The 18142-nt window shown below is 45.7% G+C and overlaps 3 protein-coding genes across 4 annotated transcripts; 2 read left to right on the forward strand and 1 right to left on the reverse strand.

The window, feature by feature from the left end:
• The first annotated feature begins 1020 nt into the window (after positions 1–1020).
• LOC147217402 (kelch-like protein 11) lies at positions 1021–4779 on the forward strand. The gene is made up of 2 exons (XM_086176290.1): positions 1021–1589; positions 1734–4779. Exons 1-2 carry the CDS (start codon positions 1114–1116, stop codon positions 3316–3318), a joined length of 2061 nt encoding a protein of 686 aa, XP_086032416.1. The 5' UTR covers positions 1021–1113; the 3' UTR covers positions 3319–4779.
• Positions 4780–5180: 401 nt separating this feature from the next.
• Positions 5181–10599, forward strand: LOC147217403 (cytosolic 5'-nucleotidase 3-like). 2 transcript variants are annotated; one of them, XM_086175941.1, is made up of 9 exons: positions 5181–5339; positions 5787–5885; positions 5967–6036; positions 6130–6176; positions 6626–6711; positions 7773–7862; positions 7948–8110; positions 8191–8391; positions 9819–10599. In XM_086175941.1, the coding sequence occupies exons 1-9, from the start codon at positions 5337–5339 to the stop codon at positions 9864–9866; spliced, it is 807 nt and encodes a 268-aa protein (XP_086032067.1). In that variant the 5' UTR covers positions 5181–5336; the 3' UTR covers positions 9867–10599. The 2 variants fall into 2 exon arrangements, with proteins under 2 accessions (XP_086032067.1, XP_086032066.1); XM_086175940.1 differs by having other exon boundaries at positions 5189–5339; positions 9815–10597.
• A 188-nt stretch (positions 10600–10787) lies between these two features.
• On the reverse strand, positions 10788–17221 carry LOC147217404 (peptidyl-prolyl cis-trans isomerase FKBP10-like). Its single transcript, XM_086175939.1, has 10 exons — positions 16909–17221; positions 15652–15797; positions 15375–15564; positions 15143–15288; positions 13581–13770; positions 13367–13512; positions 13091–13280; positions 12729–12871; positions 12472–12635; positions 10788–11477 (listed from the first exon to the last, which is right to left on the reverse strand). The coding sequence occupies exons 1-10, from the start codon at positions 17091–17093 to the stop codon at positions 11289–11291; spliced, it is 1689 nt and encodes a 562-aa protein (XP_086032065.1). The 5' UTR covers positions 17094–17221; the 3' UTR covers positions 10788–11288.
• Positions 17222–18142: the final 921 nt, after the last annotated feature.

Here is an 18142-nt window from a genome sequence, read left to right on the forward strand (position 1 = left end):
GCATGTGCAAAAAATGAATAAGATATATAAACAAAAAAAAAAAAATAGGCAGGATGTGGGAGGGCTGGGACAAACAAGGATAAGAGAGACAGCAGATTTAGGACATGATGTGAATGGTTGAGGTAGTGAACGGGGAAGGGTAGTGAGATTGTGGAATTGTGGAAGCAGCACAGGTGCACTCAGGCCGATCGGAGTTGTGTGCCGTCCAGGCTGCTGTTGTACAGTCTGATGGCCGTGGGCACAAATGAGCGTCTGAAGCGTTCGGTCCTGCGCCAGTGATGAACCGTTGGCTGAAGGAGCTGCACATCAGCCAAAGCCCGTAAACAAAAGGACACAATTAGGCCACTGAAAATAATCTTCAAAACTTGATGCTCTGAGACCAGTCCTTTGGTATTCAAAAATTTAAGCCGCCTTAATACAAGTGGAAAAGGGTGAGCTATACAATAGTTGTATATGATACATACCTGCAGTATGTATGCACTGATGCATACATTCTTCTTCATTTCTCGGCCAGGCAGTTCCAACCTTAGCAGCCATCTACCCTCCTCAGTGCATGACCAAACCATCCTAGTCTGGCCTCTCTGACCTTATCTCCAAAGCATCCAACATGTGCTGTCCCTCTGATGGAGTTCATTCCTGATTCTGCACATCTTTGTCACTCCTAAAGAGAATCTTAACACAATCATCTCTGCTACCTCTAGACGCATGCATACATGTATATACATATATCCATCCATCCATTATCAACAGCTTTTCCTGTATTTGGGGCCACAGGGATACCTATCCAAGCCTTCACTGGGTCGGTCACCAGTTGATTGCAAGGCCACATATAGAGATAAACAACCATTCACACATCTGGGTTGTTTTTTCCACTGTATTCCAATCAACCTCCTGCATGTTTTTTGGACTGTGGGAGGAACCGGTGTGGCGACGTTCAGCGGGCAGTTGCGGTACTGCATGTGTGGGCTTCCCGGACGAAAACGAAACGTACTTCACCTCCGAGCTCTGTTTTGACTCCATGTAACGTAGGGGCGGCTGCGTATGTCGCCTCCTTTCCTCGACTAGTTTACTTCCTTCGCCTCCACTTTGCTCAGCGTCAGCGCCGGCAGCGGAATGGCAACGGCGGCCCCCAACCCGGAGGACTCCGCCAGGAGCTGCGGCGGCGGTAGCGGCGGCGGCGGCGGCGGCGCACCGGGCGCCCTCGCCGGAGACGGGGAGGCGGAGGAGGCCGAGGACTTCACCTCGTCCTCCCACTGCTCGGAGCTGTCTCGGCGGCAGAACGAGCAGAGGAAGCAGGGCTTGTTCTGCGACGTGACGCTCGCCTTCAGCAGCGGCGCGGCCGCCGGGAGCGTCCAGACATGCGAGTTCTCAGCCCACAGGTCCGTCCTGGCCGCCGCCACCGATTATTTCACCCCCTTGCTGGGGGGACAGTTCTCCGAGTCCCTGTCCGGACGGGTAGACATGAAGGAATGGAGCTCGGAGACGGGGCCAGATCCGGAGACGGTGGAGAGCGTCATCCAGTACATGTACACCGGAGAAATACGAGTTAGCACCTGCAATGTGCATGAAGTACTGGAGCTAGCCGATAGGTACGACTGCTTTACTATCCGAATACTGTGTGTATGGCATGGTGATGGTAATACATGTGATTTTGAGGCCTCCTGTGTGTCACATCTGCAGACACTCGGCCCCACATGAGTACTGCTTATGTTCTCCCCCTGGCTCTTTGACAGGTTCCTCCTGCTTCAGCTGAAGGATTTTTGTGGGGAGTTCCTGAAGAAGAAGTTGAGCCTGACCAACTGCGTGGCAGTGCACAGTCTTGCACACATGTACACCCTGGACCAGCTGGCTCTGCGGGCGGCCGACATGATCCGCCGCAACTTCTACAAGGTGATCCAGGATGAGGAGTTCTACATGCTGCCCTTTCACCTGGTCCGCGACTGGCTGTCGGACGCAGAGATCACGGTGGATTCGGAGGAGGTGTTGTTCGAGGCCGTGGTGAAGTGGGTACAGAGGAACCCGGAGGAGCGAAGCCGCTACTTTGAGGAGCTCTTCCGCCTTCTCAGGCTCCCCCAGATAAAGCCCACGTACCTGACGCGAGTCGTAAAGAACGAGCGCTTGGTCGCCGCCAACGAGGCCTGTCTCCGGCTGGTTTCCGAGGCCGTTGAAGGCCACGCTATTCGGTTCGAAAACCTCAAGTCGGCAGATATGGAGTTCTGGTCTTCGCACATGGCCTCTTTTCAGCCGCGCTTTGGCCAGAACATGGACGTCATAATGGTGGTCGGTGGGGTGTCGGAGGGCGGGGACTACTTGAGCGAGTGCGTGGGTTACTTCATCTACGAGGACCGTTGGGTGAACCTGCCGCACATCCACAACCACCTGGACGGCCACGCCATCGCAGCCACGGAGTCCCACGTCTATGTCGCCGGTTCCATGGAGCCAGGCTTCGCCAAGACCGTGGAACGTTACAACCCGAATCGCAACACCTGGGAGCAGGTGAGCAACTTGACCACACGCAAGCACTCCTTTGGTCTCACCTGCATCAAGGATATCTTGTACAGCATTGGCGGCCATGGAAATTTCAGTCCAGGCTTCAAAGATGTCAGTGTTTACGAGCCGGAGCAGGACAAGTGGCACAATCTAGAATCTGCCCCCAAAATCCTGCGGGACGTGAAGGCGGTGAGCGTTGAGGACCGCTACGTGTACGTCACGGCACGAACACCTGTCGACACGGACAATGAAGACGGACTGAAGACGGTGACCACCCGATACGACACTGAGAGCCACCAGTGGCAGGACGTGGACTCCCTGCCTCTTATCGACAACTACTGCATCTTCCAGATGGCCGTGGCCTCCACAAACTTCTACCACACGGCCTCCTGCTGCCCGAAGAGCTACACGGTACGGGACGAGGTTGCCAGACAAAAAATCAGCGTGCGTATCTCTGATGAGATCCTCGAAAGTCTGCCACCGGAGGTGACCAGTATCGAGGGCGCTGCCATCTGCCACTTTGACGAGGATGTCTTCATCATCGGCGGCTGGAAGAACAGTGACGATGTGGACAAGCAGTATCGCAAGGAAGCGTACCGCTACTGTGCTGAGAGGAAGCGCTGGATGCTTTTGCCGCCTATGCCTCAGCCTCGCTGCAGGGCCACCGCCTGTCATGTCCGCATTCCCTACCGCTTTCTGTACGGCTGCCAGCGCTACCCCATGCCCCAGAACCTGGCGCGCCAGCGCGATCGTATGCAGCAAATGCAGCAGCTTCACCGTCGCACCCTCACCCTGCGCCGGCAGCTCCAGTCCCAGATCGAGTGCTGAGGAAGGCCGACGCGGGCCTCGTCTCAGAACCACACGGCCGCCGTTCCGCCATACTCATCGACTCTCATGCTGCAGTGGGTCACGTGTCGCTGTCATACCTGATACCGTTCAGCTGCGCCAATGACCCCCATCTGTGTCTCGTTCATGACTGACTCGTCGAAAGCCATGCGGTGTGTGGGCAGGTGTGCACGAAAAGGGATGCGCCGAACGTAAACGTGAAAAAGAGTGTTATTTGTGGCCAACAATTGAATATCCCAGGTCAAGTATGCTGACATAGGTGCTGTTTATCTGTTTGTACATAAATAGTCAAAATATGTATATGTATACGTTTATATGGATATTTTACATTCCTTTATTGTACGGCAGCACTTGGAGGGCAACTAATAACCGCGTTTAGGCATTGGACCCCACCTGCTTAATGATGCTCCATTCCATTGTAACACTGTGACAATCTCTCCATTCAAGTATGTTCCCGACCAAGATCTTCAAACTCGTCATTTGATTCTCGCTCCATCGGAACTGTACTGCTCGACATCCTGCAGCCCTCAAAAATAAATACCGACGATTACAGAGAAGCTGTTTATCTTAACCCCCCCCTAGACTAGTTTGCTTGTAGATTCCCTCTGGCAGATGTGAGTGTTTCAGTCATTATAGAGGCTCCTGTAATACAACTTTCTGAAATGGCGAGGACATATAATTAAAATCAAAAGTCTTACGTATCCTTACATTTGAACATTGTGCCCCCCCCCCCAACCCCACACTGGCAATGGCTCAATCATTCCTCTCTCTTGCACTTTGGCAGTCGATTGCTCAGTGTATTCCGTACACTAAAGAAAGATGTTTAGTAATTGTCTACTTATGTGTGTGTGACAGCAGGAGTGTGGCTATCAGCAAAGAATGGAGATATCTGCACTTTTTGACATGTGAAGTCTTAAAGAGGCATAGGATTATATTTGCCACAGCACTTTGACTTATCTTTTTGCGTTTGTTTTTTTTTTACATCGGAAACTGTGATTGTATTTTGGAAAGGCTTTGATTAATTTATCTGAATCCAGTGCATTTAGAGTGTCATTGATAAGAAAGAAAAAAACAAGTTATGATTTGCTATCAAATGTCTTGTAAAACCATGTACTCATTCACCCCACTTCGATGTAAGACGTCTACTTCTGTGTTCACATTTCCTCTCTCCATTGTGACTTGAAAATACAAGGAGAATCAAAGTCATAGACAGAATCATGGTATGAATGTGTTCTGATCCACACCCTTCGATTTGAAAATGTCACTGTTCTGGCAAATGGGTTTGTTCAAAATCTATTTCTGCTTTATGACCAATCCATATCGCAACGGAAACATCAAGTGGAATAAGCTATGTAATTTGCTTTGCATGTGATGGTCTGACATTGTGCTCTTACAGTGGATGTAATGTCATCACTTGCAATTAAAGTTGTTTTGTAAGACAAATACTGCCACAGTGTTATTGCTGAGCCGCAATTCAAGTCTCATTTCGTGTAACCCAATGTTACATGTTCTAACCTCTTGCTGGCCTCGCTTCAGGTTAATTTTCACAAGATATGGAATTGAATTTCTTGACATAAAATTAAGTGGGTTTCCCCTGGAGAATCATTTCTCGAGCTGGGGGCGTTTCGAGGAGCCGGGATGCCTTCAGGGGATCGTCGGAGTTTCGTAATTGCGCATTCGCCATGAGTCTGATCGCTCATTTGTTCGTCTACTTTTACCCGTAAAATACAAATATGTCAACCATATGCTCAATCGCGCTAAAAAACACATCGCAGTCTCTGTGATATCAACCGCGGGCTCCTTTCTTCAAAAGAAGAGATATTTGAATTGGCGTCCTCATGGTTCCTACACTTCCCTCAGCCAGAGAAGGCAGCAGAGTTACTCAAATCATTGTCGTCCTGTATGCTGGACTCAACTCTCCCGAACTGGCGGAGACGGACAGTAGATGACTCACACCTTGTTAGGACAACCTGCGCGGAACGGCAACACATCTCAAGAAAATGGTAATATGTCTATATGTATTATGCACCTGCTGTGTGTGACTAATTGTCATTTGAATAAATATAGAACGCAATAAACGGAACCTGTTTATTAGCTTGCTACGCGCATAGAAACATAGCTAGCCGGTGCTTCGGGGCTAACGCAGAGCTAGCTAGTACATTATGTACTTTTACTGCATTTTTACCTTTTGACAAAACCGTAACAATACGACAGTATACTCCAAGAGAGCGCAGATTATCGACGCTTTCTTTTACATTGGTGAATATTCCGTGTAGGCGACATTAAGGTCGATGGGTTGTCATAACTTGGGGTTAGCGCCTATCTCGTTAGCTAACTATCTATGTAAAGATTGACTCCTGCTTGACTCCTCGTAAGGCTGTTAGATTTGTCAATCAGACATTTGGTGCAACCAGACCACCTTCCCCCTTTCTTACTTTGTCTCTGCTCAGCTTCCAGAGCTGTCAAACCCCTCGGTGTGGATGAGGGACCCTCAGAGGGTTCAGGACATCCTTCAGTCCATGTTAAAAGCAGGCTCCAACACTTTACAGGTATGTCCAGTGTATACCTAGCAGAGATCTGCAGGAAAGGTGAAAGGACTGAGGATGTGTTTGTGTCCTTTCTTATTACAGGTCATCTCTGATTTTGATATGACTTTAACACGATTTGCACACAATGGGAAAAGATGCCCAACTTGTCATAGTAAGTACACAGAAGAGTACTGTGCTTTTTTCATGGTGATGACTTGATATTTTGACAGCATTGACCTTTTTGCTACTATGTCTACTCTTGCAGACATTCTTGACAACAGCAAACTTATCTCTGATGAGTGCAAAGAAAAGGTAGGAATGTGTTGCAGGTTTTCTTTCGGTGAGATTATACACAAGATTGAGTTGTAACTAATGAGAACATCCCGGTAATACTGATACTGTTCTTTTAGTCATGTAATAGAGGTGTAGTTATATAGTGATATAGTGTTACAGGAGGAAAAAGACTGACTGTTGTCAGCACATAGCCCCATTTATATTTCCCATAACCACATTTTAGTGGAAAATTTTGATTTTTATTCATTTTTGCCCCAAAATTGATACTATGAACTGTCACTTGCTTTATAAATTATCTAACTACACAGTTATGTAATCTATACTACAAGGCTTTGACAGCAGCGACGCATGTCACAGAATGACGTTAACCATAGATAAAATGAAGTGGTCTCACCTGATCAAATAATCCAAATTATTTAGCCTAAGGGTTTTCTGCAAAAACCCTGTTTTTTTCTATGTCCCTCTAGTTGAAGGAGCTCCTCAACACATACTACCCTATAGAGATTGACTCCTCGCGATCAATAGATGAGAAGCTGCCCCTTATGGTGGAATGGTGAGTATCCAATACAGATAATGAACTCTGATTTTCATAATAGCTGTCTGTCAGGGATCTGGAAGTTTCAGAGTTTGTTATAGTGTTACTTATTTGTGGCTAATACGCCTAATCTCTCATTATCTCAAGGAGTCAAGGCATTTTCGTCTTGAAAAGTACTAGAGATAGAAAATGATAATAAACTCATCAGCAAGTTTCTTTGGTCTAGGGCAGATGACCTTCGGAAAGCGTAAGGGACACCCCGTGACTGCAAGGAACAGATTAGCCGACAACTAGGGAAAGAAAAAAGAGAGGTCAGAGAGAAAGCTGAAGAAGATTGGGTGACACCATCTACATCTTCGGAGCAGGAATATATCACGTACCACTCACGCACTCGCTTCTGTCTGCTGTTTGCCATGAGGCTGCAATGCCAGTTAGTGCCTGCCTGACATGATGGCTGAGTGGGGCAGCTGTAGCGTCATAGTAACGTTGTGACAACACAGCTACGAGTTTTGCAACAGGATTCAGCAGACCTGCTGGTGATAGGAGGCAGAATATCAGCGAGCCTGTCTGGACCTACACACCTCCAGGGCAGTGACACAGTCATGTAAGAAAGATTAACTCAGAGGCGTCTTTTTGCAGTAATACAAAGTATACTACCATGTCAAAAGAAATAGCTCCATTTTCAAGTTGTCTAATTTTTCACAGAACAGTTGGTCTTTTTTTTTTTGATAAATAATTATTTGACAGTCACACTTTTTGTTCATATATCTATTTCTGGCAATGTAATGCATGCCTTAACGATAGATATATTGTCTGTTTTTTTAACATCCATGAAATATCAGTTTCATATCAACCTGCTTTTTTTTGTCCTGGCTGAGGTGTTAGTCACGAATAGCAAAGGGAGAGTTGAAAATCCGGCAACCCGTTGCATTTTACAGCCTCTGGTCATAAGGAGCATTGCTGGTCATTGTTATGTGTCTGTTCCTGTCTGACCATGTTTTCCTGGCTTCAGCACGTTTTGGGGCTCAACATGAGACAGTCAATGTGCATGATTAAAATATCAGTTTCTGTGTCAAAAGGTGGACAAAAGCTCATGAGCTTCTGGTAGAGCAGAAGATCAGGGAAGATCTGCTGTCTGTGGTGGTGCGGGAATCCGATGCCATGTTGAGGTAAGAAAACCTACTTCCCTTTGACATCAAACATCAATTAGCAAATACTTTCACACTATGATGATGATGAATGTTGTTGTGACAGGGAGGGCTACCAGCTCTTCTTCGACCACCTTTATGAGCACAGTATACCTCTACTCATCTTCTCCGCTGGGATAGGAGACATCTTGGAAGAAGTGATTCGCCAGGCTGGGGTCTTCCACCCCAATGTCAAAGTCTTCTCCAACTACATGGACTTTGATGAGTCTGTGAGTTAGCTTGAAGCAACCGTGTTTTCGGCCCCGGAGTGCAGGCTTAAACTCACATGATTCTCCGTTTGCGTCCCCAGGGGGTGTTGAGGGCTTTCAAGGGGGAGCTGATCCACATCTACAACAAAAGGGAAGGTGCCCTGCTCAACACAGGTCACTTCCATGAGCTTCGGACACGGCCCAATGTGCTGCTCCTGGGGGACTCCCTGGGAGATCTGACCATGGCTGACGGAGTGCAGGACCTAGAGAACGTCCTTAAGATTGGTTTCCTCAATGACAAGGTATCTGCTTCTCGAGCGTGGGCAGTAAGACCAGACACAACGTTGCTGTGCAGATGTCAAGGGGCAGTCACCCTGGACGTTAAGAAAGACACCCAGGCAGCTCAACGAGGCCCGTGTATCGTTTTTTCCACACCATAAGGCGCCCTGGATTATAAGGCGCACCTTCAAAGAATGGCCTCTTTTTTTTTTTTTAATTCATATATAAGGTGCACCACATTATGAGGCGCAGTATTATAGAAGCTACAGTAGTGCCTGGGGTTGTGTTATGCATCCACTAAATGGAGCTGAAACAGTCAGATAGGTCAGTCAAACTTTATTAATAGGATATAAAAAAAACAGTGTTCTGACAACTCCGTTCACTCCAAAACAAGTTAGTACATTCACAATACAGTACCGTACATACCGGTAGCTCTTAACCGGTATTTGCGCTGCCTTCGTTTGTCACAGTTCAAAGTGTTTCATAAAACGAAAGCACCAAGAAGGATCGCCTCTAAATTCATTGATGTTCATGTCACTAAGCTAGCACCGTTGCCTTCATTTGAATAGTCTACTTGCTGCCCTCTGTTCAACAACCCACTGTTTAAGTTTGTCCTCATAACTATTGCCATCTCGCTTTGTTTCCTCGGACACGCTGTTTAGTCTTCTTTACTTGCCGCAGGTCATCTTGTCACTTCCTCCACTTCCGCACCATTGATTCGTTAAAGTTGAATTCTCTCGCTGCTGCTCTATTCCCGTGTTCTACTGCGTGACTGGTTGCCTTGAGTTTAAACTCTGCGTCTTAACCGTGTCTATTGAAAGGTGCCGTTTTGGGGTCTTGATACACACACACACACAAGTGGTTTGTGACTGGAATTCCCCTTTGCCGGTTTTACCGCTGTTACTTTGGTGACGCGCGTGTGCGCACACACACACACACACAAATGGAAATGAAAATGCACACTTCAAGCAGTCATATATCCCAACATACACTGCGCGATACTTCTTCTACGGGAGAAAATGGAGTCGGCGGCCGCTTCCCGTAGTTTCAAGACCTCTTGCGTCTCAATATTGATCCAAATATAAAGCGCACCGGGTTATAAGGCGCACTGTCGGTTTTTGAGAGGATTAAAGGCTTTTAGGTGCACCTTATAGTGCGGAAAATACGGTACTTTTCTTAGATTGAGGTTCAAATGAGAAAGACGATGCGTTTTATATCAGAATCACAAGCTTGTCTGCCATCAGAATGAAACAGAAATACCATACAATGGTTTTGTAATGTTGTCTGCCACATAAAGGAAAAGAAAGCTCTTTCATGAAGAGTTTGAAATTTAACAGTCCTTAAAGTAAAAAGCATCAGTTGCAGATTTTATTGAGTGATGTAAGAGCTTCTTTTTTTTTCTCCCCCAGTGACTAACTGGTAATCATTGTTCTGTCCTGGGCTCAGGTAGAAGAGAGGAAGCAGTCGTACTTGGACTCATACGACATCGTACTTGTAAAGGATGAGACCCTGGAAGTCCCAAACGCCATCCTCCTCTACCTCACCGGCAACAAGTGACGTCACGTTACTGTTTCAGCTACTGGCTCTGGACTCTTCGGCGCCGTCAGATGAGGAGGCCTCTGCTAAGAATGTGTCAGTTGGAAGTTCAGTCATATGTTCATTTCAATTTTTAATTTCACTCAAAGCTGTGCGCCATGTAGATGGGGCATTGTTCCTCCTGTCCTGCTGACACCCCTATCACCCTCTTTCATCTTTGTCCACTGGGCTTCTTCTCAGACAGCGGGTCACCTGCTTCAGGACTGTACTGTATACAAAGGAGAGCCACATTTGCACTGACAGCTCAAGATGCAGAAAGTTGTCTCTCCGTGGTTGTTCGTGTTTTTATTTGTCAGATAGTCGGTTTAAGTCAGGCAGTCCTCGCAGTCGTCACTCACTAAAACTATTTTAAGAACATTAACGATACTGTATATGTAAAAATACACGATTAGTTTTTCATTTTGTACTCATTGTTAGCCTCTTTGCAAGAAAATGCCATAAAGCGTCAACCTCAAACCTCACATTCTGAACATTTTTTCCAGACACACTGCTGACTTTCAGGGCAGAATAAATGGCTTAAGACAAGTGGAAATGCTTCAGTATTTTTGTAAGTTGGATAAAGAAGTGATCTTGTGGCAAGAACAAACTGCTACCTCAGAAGTGGTGTAAGTAAAGACAATAAAACATGATCTTCAGAAATTTCGAATTTTTACACTCCATGGGTTGTGTGCCATGTGTTTGGGAGAGTGAATGTGCCTCTCAACCTCCATCCCTGCCTCTGCCCGCAGGCGTCACCTCTGCATATGTTCAGACACGTCCGCATGTGGGGACAATTTTCTCCTGTCTGAAGAGGAGCGCTTAGATGAAATGAAGTTGTCTTGAATTTATTTAAAAAAAAAAGTTTATTTTCACAAATAAGATAAAGCTTTCCATGGCCATCGTACAGAAGAAAATTAAATCTATCCTCTGGCTCTGGAGCAGCAGGGCCTGCGGACCCTTCCAGAATGCCTTGTAATGTTTTTTTTTCACCACTGCAAATAATCTTTGTTGTAAAAACTTACTGTATTATTAGTGGTTTTTCTTTCTTTTAAGAAATGGAAGGAGCTTACGCAGAGAAGAATATGGGCAACAGACAGATCCCTGCCCAAGTTCCATCCAAGGTAGTTCAAGGTAACTGGTTTGACAGGACACACTTCTGTCACATTTCCACACACCCTTCTTATGAATGATGTGTACTTGAGTGTCCTTCGGTCGTGGCACTGATGCGTGTGACAGGGATCCACCCTCTGGATGAGACTCAGCACCATTTCAATGTCTCAGACACTTCAGAAAGACAACCGCAGTAACTGCAAAATATGAAACTCTTTATGGAAATCTGTGCCCTCTATAACTCGTCCCGGCTTGCCGGTTCAGGCTCCCTGTCTGTGTCGGCGTCGAGTTCTGCCTCTGTGATTTTGCCGTCCTTGTTCCAGTCCTGGTTATCGAACATGTTCTTGATAATGCTGTGCGTTTCCACGCCAGGTCGCAGGCGTCCTTTTCCCTCTTTCACTTGGAGCATGATGAAGGCTGCAAACTGTGGGAAAAAAAAAAGTGATACACGTGACCTTTCTGGGCATGAAAGAACATGATGACAACGCTGATGAAGATGAGCAGAGCTTCTCTTTTCATGCATAGCTGGCACAGTGACACTGGAACAGCAGCTAAAATCTGAACTTTCAGTGGGAGCAACCCCCCTCCATCCACACAGATTACTGCGGCTTCTGTTTTGGTGAAGATCCTTTGTCACATGTGGCAAAAAGAAAAATAAAGCGAGTGACAAAGTGACAAAAGTCCCAACTGCAGACAAGACAAGACATGAAACACAAAACAAACCGAAACTACTTAACAGAGAGTGCATTTAGTTCTCCCTGCTGAGTTCACTGCCCGGCCACTCAACAGAATGATGGCTGCTTCACTGACCCACCCATGAACTTGTCAGCGACACCCACACAGCGTAGAGGGGGTCCAGTGCCGTGGGCACATGTCAAAGCCATTTGAGGGAATTAAAGTTCTTCCCAGCAACATTTACTCTGCCTGTCAAAACCCGGAGAGCAAAAATGACAAATCAGATGTCTTTCAAGGGGGATCTCTGGAGAGAGGCAGGAAACTGATTTTCAGTCTACGGGCTGTAGAATTTTCTGTTCCGCAGCGGTAAGTGCTTCCGCCTCATGGCAAGAAGGTCCCTAGTTAAATTCTAACAGGGCCATTCTGTGAGCATTTTCTCTCATTGTCTGCATGGGTTTCCTCCATGTTCTCAGGTTTCCACCTACAGTCCAAAAACATGCAGCAGGTTCATTGGAAAACCTGAATTGCCCAGATGTGAATAGGCAATTTGAGAGAGTATCTGTCTATATGATGTGTGGATGAGAGGGTGAATGGTTGTTTGTCTCTATATGTGGCCCTGCGATCTACCGGGACCACCACAGGACCCTGAGTGCAGGATAAGTGGTATAGATAATGAATGAATGAATGAATGAATAAATGAATGAACAAACAAATCACATTCTCATGGGAGTGTGTCTGCTCACCTCCTCCAGGGGGACCTCTTTGTCACCATTGAGGTCCATAGCAGGAAAGAGGTGGTCGGGGCCATCGCCCACCCACACAAACATGTAGCCCTTGGGAAGGCCCTTCTGCAGCTCCACCAGCTCCAGCTCGAAGAAGAGCACTGCGCTCCTGGGAACGCTGCCGGCTGGACACACACACGCAAGGGAGGAAAAAACGTTAAATAAAGCCATTTGTAAAGACCGTGCATCGTGGTTGTCGGGGAGTTTCAACAACTTGCCTCCATTTTCTCCGTGACCCCAGTGGGGGGGGACCACCACCTGTCTCTTCTCGCCCAGACACATGCCACTCAAACCTTTCTCCAGACCCGGGATCACCTGGCTGGTGCCGAGGGTCGTCACAGAAGGCGAATGGAGCTGTTCCCTAGCGAAGGCAACCATATTTCAGAATTAAAGGAGGCAGTAAAACACTGTTGGCGTCAAGTACCTAAAAATCTCAGGACTATGTATGTGATTATAGATAGTTACGATTTCTCCAGTTCATGCCTACTGAAATCTGTCAGTAAGGGAGCCAGAGGATGATTACATGCAGGAAGCAGGAGGAGGTTGCAGTGCAGCAGATTGAACAGCAGAGGAAGCTCACGAGGAGTACAGCAGGGTGCCATCCATCAGGGAGCAGTTGTAACGATACTGAATGAAATCGTCAGCTTCGCTGATGCCGTTGCATTCCCGAGGCTTGTGGGTCACGGTTATCTCCACCGGGTCCTCGGGGTTGTGGAAGTCGATCACATGGATGTCGAAGACCAGCACGGCTGAACCGGGGATGAGGTTCTCTGCAGCGGGATGGCGGGAAATTCAAAGCAAGAGCGTCACAAACACAACGTCGGTCATCATGGTTTGTCTTGAATGCCGCACTCACCGACTCCATCTTCACCGTACGCCAGGTGAGGCGGGACGATAACCCTCCTCTTCTCCCCCATGCACAGCCCCCGCAGGGCTCGGTCCATTCCTTTTATCACATATCCTGTGCCGATGTAAGTGTTATAGGTGCTGTTTCGCTGGTAGCTGTCGAAAGGAGGAAGTCAGAATCAAACTCGCAGTGGCGGGAGGGGGTCAAATGTAACAGGGTTCACCTAGAGTCGAAGACGGTGCCGTCCTGGAAGGTGCCATTGTAGTGGTAGCGGATGTAATCTCCAGCCGCTGTCTTGCGGGCACAGTCCTTTGGTACCTCCTTCACCTCGACTACCAGGTCATCCTTGGGGTTGAAGAAGTCAACCAGAAGAACCTCAAATACCAGTGAGGCCTGGGGGGGGACTCGTGTACCTGGGCGAGCAAAGTATAAAACAATTACAGACTTCATGTATGAAATGTGCTCTATATATAACCCTGCGTCGTACTTACTCAACTGTCGTACACGCTGAGTCGCTGCTATACGCCATCGAACTACAAATTTTCTGCCTTATAATTTGGATTAAATTGCAGGAAACAAACTCTTCAGAAAAAAAAATGGAAGAAAACAAAATCTGGTCTTTTCATCCCGAGGTCATCACACTGGATATTTTCTACCTCGTTCTCGTTTTAGAATCTTGTCACCGGAAACACACATTGAGACGTTTAAACCCAGAAGGGTTTTGCTTAGTTGACTTAATTCAAGACAACACGAGCGACAAGAAGAATAAACACAAGACACTGTTTGTGAAAAGCATTAGAACAAGGGGAAGCAATGCAAATTTTTCTTTTTCTTTTAATTCTTGTTTTCTTAAATTTGATTTAGGCTTTAAAGAAGTGGACAGGTGGAAAGTAGAGACAGACATTTCTGGCTTTATCCCGAGTCTTCAGTTGCTAATGTCATTTACTGATACTTAGTAAGGTGTTTCATATCTAGAAGTGTTCATGTTCGACTTGTTGGCGGCAGGATAATCATATGACAGATGATTTAATGATACAGCAACAAAACTGTCACATTTTTGACGAGAATCTATCAAATAGACCTATTTCTTCAAATATTTAGGACAACTTCCTGCCGAATAGTACGCCCTTTTAGTACCATAATCATTAATCAGGTAATTTTGCAAGTAACTTGGTTTTGGAGCGCAGATGGCCAGGAGTGGAAAGTTCTTGTTGGAGGTGGAGGCTGACAGGGACATTTTGATTGGCAGCTGAGTCAACGATGTCTGTTGGCCAGAAGTATTTTTTATTTTATGAAAAAAAAAAAACACTTTTCTAGAAATGGTGTTCACAGATTTGAAACGACCGCTGCTGCTCCGCCAAGACTCCCACAGATGGCAAAATTCATAACACGGCTGTGCGGTTGTTTACAGAAAACCACAGTCCTGCCCTTGACTCCACTGATTGACAGCTGATTGAATGGCTAAATGCAAATAAACCTGGAGGTTAACAATGGATGACTGGGATAACTGGAACTGGGCGACCGGCCGGGTGTTTTTAACAAGCTGGGAACTATACTCAGCATTCCTGCAAGACAACAGGGATCTACATATAATGTTTTATAATGTTTATAATGTTTCACTTAATTATAACTTAAGAAAACACCAGATGATGTCACTTGTGATGCGAGGTTTCCATCCCAGGTTGACGGCCTCTCTGGCCAATCAGAGTGCCGAGCCATGAGGAAACAAATTCCGGAATAAATTATCCTTTTGCGGTTCATAAAAGAAGGAGATGAGGTCAGTACCGTGCCCGGTCTCTCCGTACGCCAGGAATGGCGGGACAATGATGACCCGCCTCTCTCCGACGCACATGCCGAGAAGACCCTCGTCCATGCCCTTGATGAGGTCGCCTTGGCCCAGGTAGGTGTCGTAGGTTGTGTTCCGGGAATAGCTAAACCAGACACAGTGCACGGTTATTGAAAAGAAACTCTCCTCGATTATCGGGAGGAGGCGGCAGTCCGTGTGACGCTACCTCACCTGGAGTCAAAGGCTTCCCCAGTGAGCAGGGTGCCGTTGTAGTGGTAGCGGACATAATCTGATGAGGTGGTGGTGCGACTGCATTGCTCAGGTTTGCTGAGAATGCGGATCTGGACTTCATCTTTGGCGTTCCAGATGTCCAGCAGGAGCACATCGTATACCAGCACAGCATCCGGAGGAATAATACCTCCTGTCAGATAAACAGCATAAAAAAAACAACAACACAACATGATGTATTGTCACAGGAAGGCAGCTGCTACCATCAGGTTATCCGTACCTGTTCCGACACTTCCATACGCCAGGTGAGGCGGGACTGTGATCCGCCGCCGCTCATTGACACACATCCCCTGGAGGCCGCGGTCCATGCCCGCGATGAGCCTCCCCAGGCCGACCTGGCTGACGTACACTTTGCTCCGATTGTGACTGCGGACGGCAGAAGAGAGGAATAGTTAACGTGGTGCTCCGAGGATAGGAAACAACAAAATCAGCATGTTTTGGAAAACTTTGAAAAACTGATGAACATTAACTATATAGCCTACATGATCCCTTTATCATATTATTTCCAATCAGATATTCAGCTGAATGTACTTTGACACCAGTTGATCAAAACTGAACATCAAAACTTTTAATCCCCAAGATCAACACAACAATGAATATTAATACTGTCAGTTACTGCACAATGAGTTCATGTCCTGGTGCTCTGAGCAGATTCTTTAGACTATACTTTAATTTCATACACAACGAGTATCGACTGAGTAATCAAAATAACAAATAGTCTACGAAACATCAACCTCATCCTCTGGATTCTACTTAGATGATAGAGAAGTCACATATACAACTGAGACTCAAACAAAATTGCAGAAACAAAGATACAAAGAAAATAATTTTGCAAAAATGAAAAGTGTTGATCTTTTGCATGGATTTCTTTTTTTTTTTTATCGATATAAAGTATATCTGGTAAAAATTCAGACTGTTTTCCACCAGTCAGCAGCGCAGAGCCTCCACTTCAACTCCCGCTGTGAAAACTTCATGAAAATAAACACATGTTGCCAAGAACACTGTGTGACTGGAGGGAGCGTCACATGTTGCATCCAGATCTGTGTCATAAACTACCGGTATTTCATTATTATATTCTATGAATTAAACAAAACAAAAACATTTAATGCGGTTGCACTTGCATTATATTTTACGGTTTTATTATTTACTTTTCTTGTAATATCTCGAAACAACACATGAGAAGACGAGAAAAACGAGCGAAAAATCTGGGCTTATTATGTCAGCTGATTACTGTGGCCATAATTCTAGCCAAAAAAATGTAAAAAATCTATGTATACAAAAAATTTGCATTTGCTTTACTGTTACTTATTCTGTGCTAGTAAACAAATAAAAAACAAAGCGAACATGAAAGCGGATAACGACAGAACCAATCCATGCTAACATTTCCGGGTGCCGCGCTGTGTTTGGTTCCGGCCACCGCTGTTGTCCGAATCCGAATTGAATTAAAATAAAATAAAATGTAATAATTCCACTTAACCTGGAGTCGAAAGTCTTCCCGTCAGTGTGGAAGGTACCGTTGAAGTGATAACGGATGAAGTCTTCGTTCTCGACCTCCCGGGGGCAACGCTTCGGTAGGTCGTACCGGTCCACGACGACGTCCGTCAGCGACCCGAGACTGCAGCCCACGGCGGCGACGTGGAGGAGGAGGAACACCGGGAGCATCGTGGAGAGGCGCGGGGGACCAGCGTCGCGAAGCCCGGGTGTTCCAAGGCGCCGCCGGAGAGACGGGGCGGATGAAGCACCGGAGCCGATTCACTCACTCGCCATGATTGGTCAATACCTGTGGAGAGCTGGCGGAGTGTTTCCGGTTACTTTTCAAAATAAAAGCATCTGGCGGGATCAGGTGGTCAAGTTACCCGTTAAAACGTATTTTTTATTGAAAGCAGGACCTTCGCGAGCTGGATTAGCTGATAATTCTGTCAGTGTTTTAAACTGTGTTTCTCATAATAAGCAGCCACTATGCAAATTAATAGGCATTCTCTCTTACTGTTTTTTAAGTCTGTCTTAAAACCTCATCTTTTTTTTCTGGTTTTAAAAAGTGTTTAGATTTTACTTAGGTGTTTCTTTTCTAGAGCCTTTTTTAATGACTGGGATTCTTATAAAGTGTATTTTGACATCACTGTACAATACTGTTGTCAGGTTTGTTTTTAAATGTGCTTAATAAATAAAAGTAAATTTGACTGTATTTGTTTTATTGTTGTGCTTGTCTTGATTTGTGTTATGGTTTCATTATTTACTTCTATGGGTATCAATAAGATCATAACATGTCATCCCACTATCCATCTGGCTGTATTTGGCCCTGGTAACCTGTTTATCTCAAAGCCTGACACATCTCATCTTATATTTTTTTTTAACTTTTTTTTTTTTTTTACTGTTTAAACACTTTTCTACTATTATTTATTATTGTTATGTTTTTCTTGTAATTCTGGACTCAAGTGGACTCAAGTAGACTGGACTCAAGACTCAAGTGTCATGTAACAATTTCCTTTGGGAAAAATAAAGTTGTTCTTATTCTTATTCATATTCTTATTCTTATTCTTATTGATTTGTTTCTGTTCATTTCATCTTATTTTTGTAATTTTGATTTCTTTCGATATGGAGCATCCAGGAAGACATAGTTTCCTCTGAGATCAAGGAAGCATTTCTGATTCTGATTGGAAATGACTGGGGTTCCAAGCTGGACTTTTTCATTCCCATTATGTTGCTCTAAA

This window comes from Fistularia commersonii, chromosome 28 (assembly GCF_037954325.1).
Source record: "Fistularia commersonii isolate RoL2024-O1a breed Wild chromosome 28, RoL_Fcom_v1.0, whole genome shotgun sequence".
NCBI lineage: Eukaryota > Metazoa > Chordata > Actinopteri > Syngnathiformes > Fistulariidae > Fistularia > Fistularia commersonii.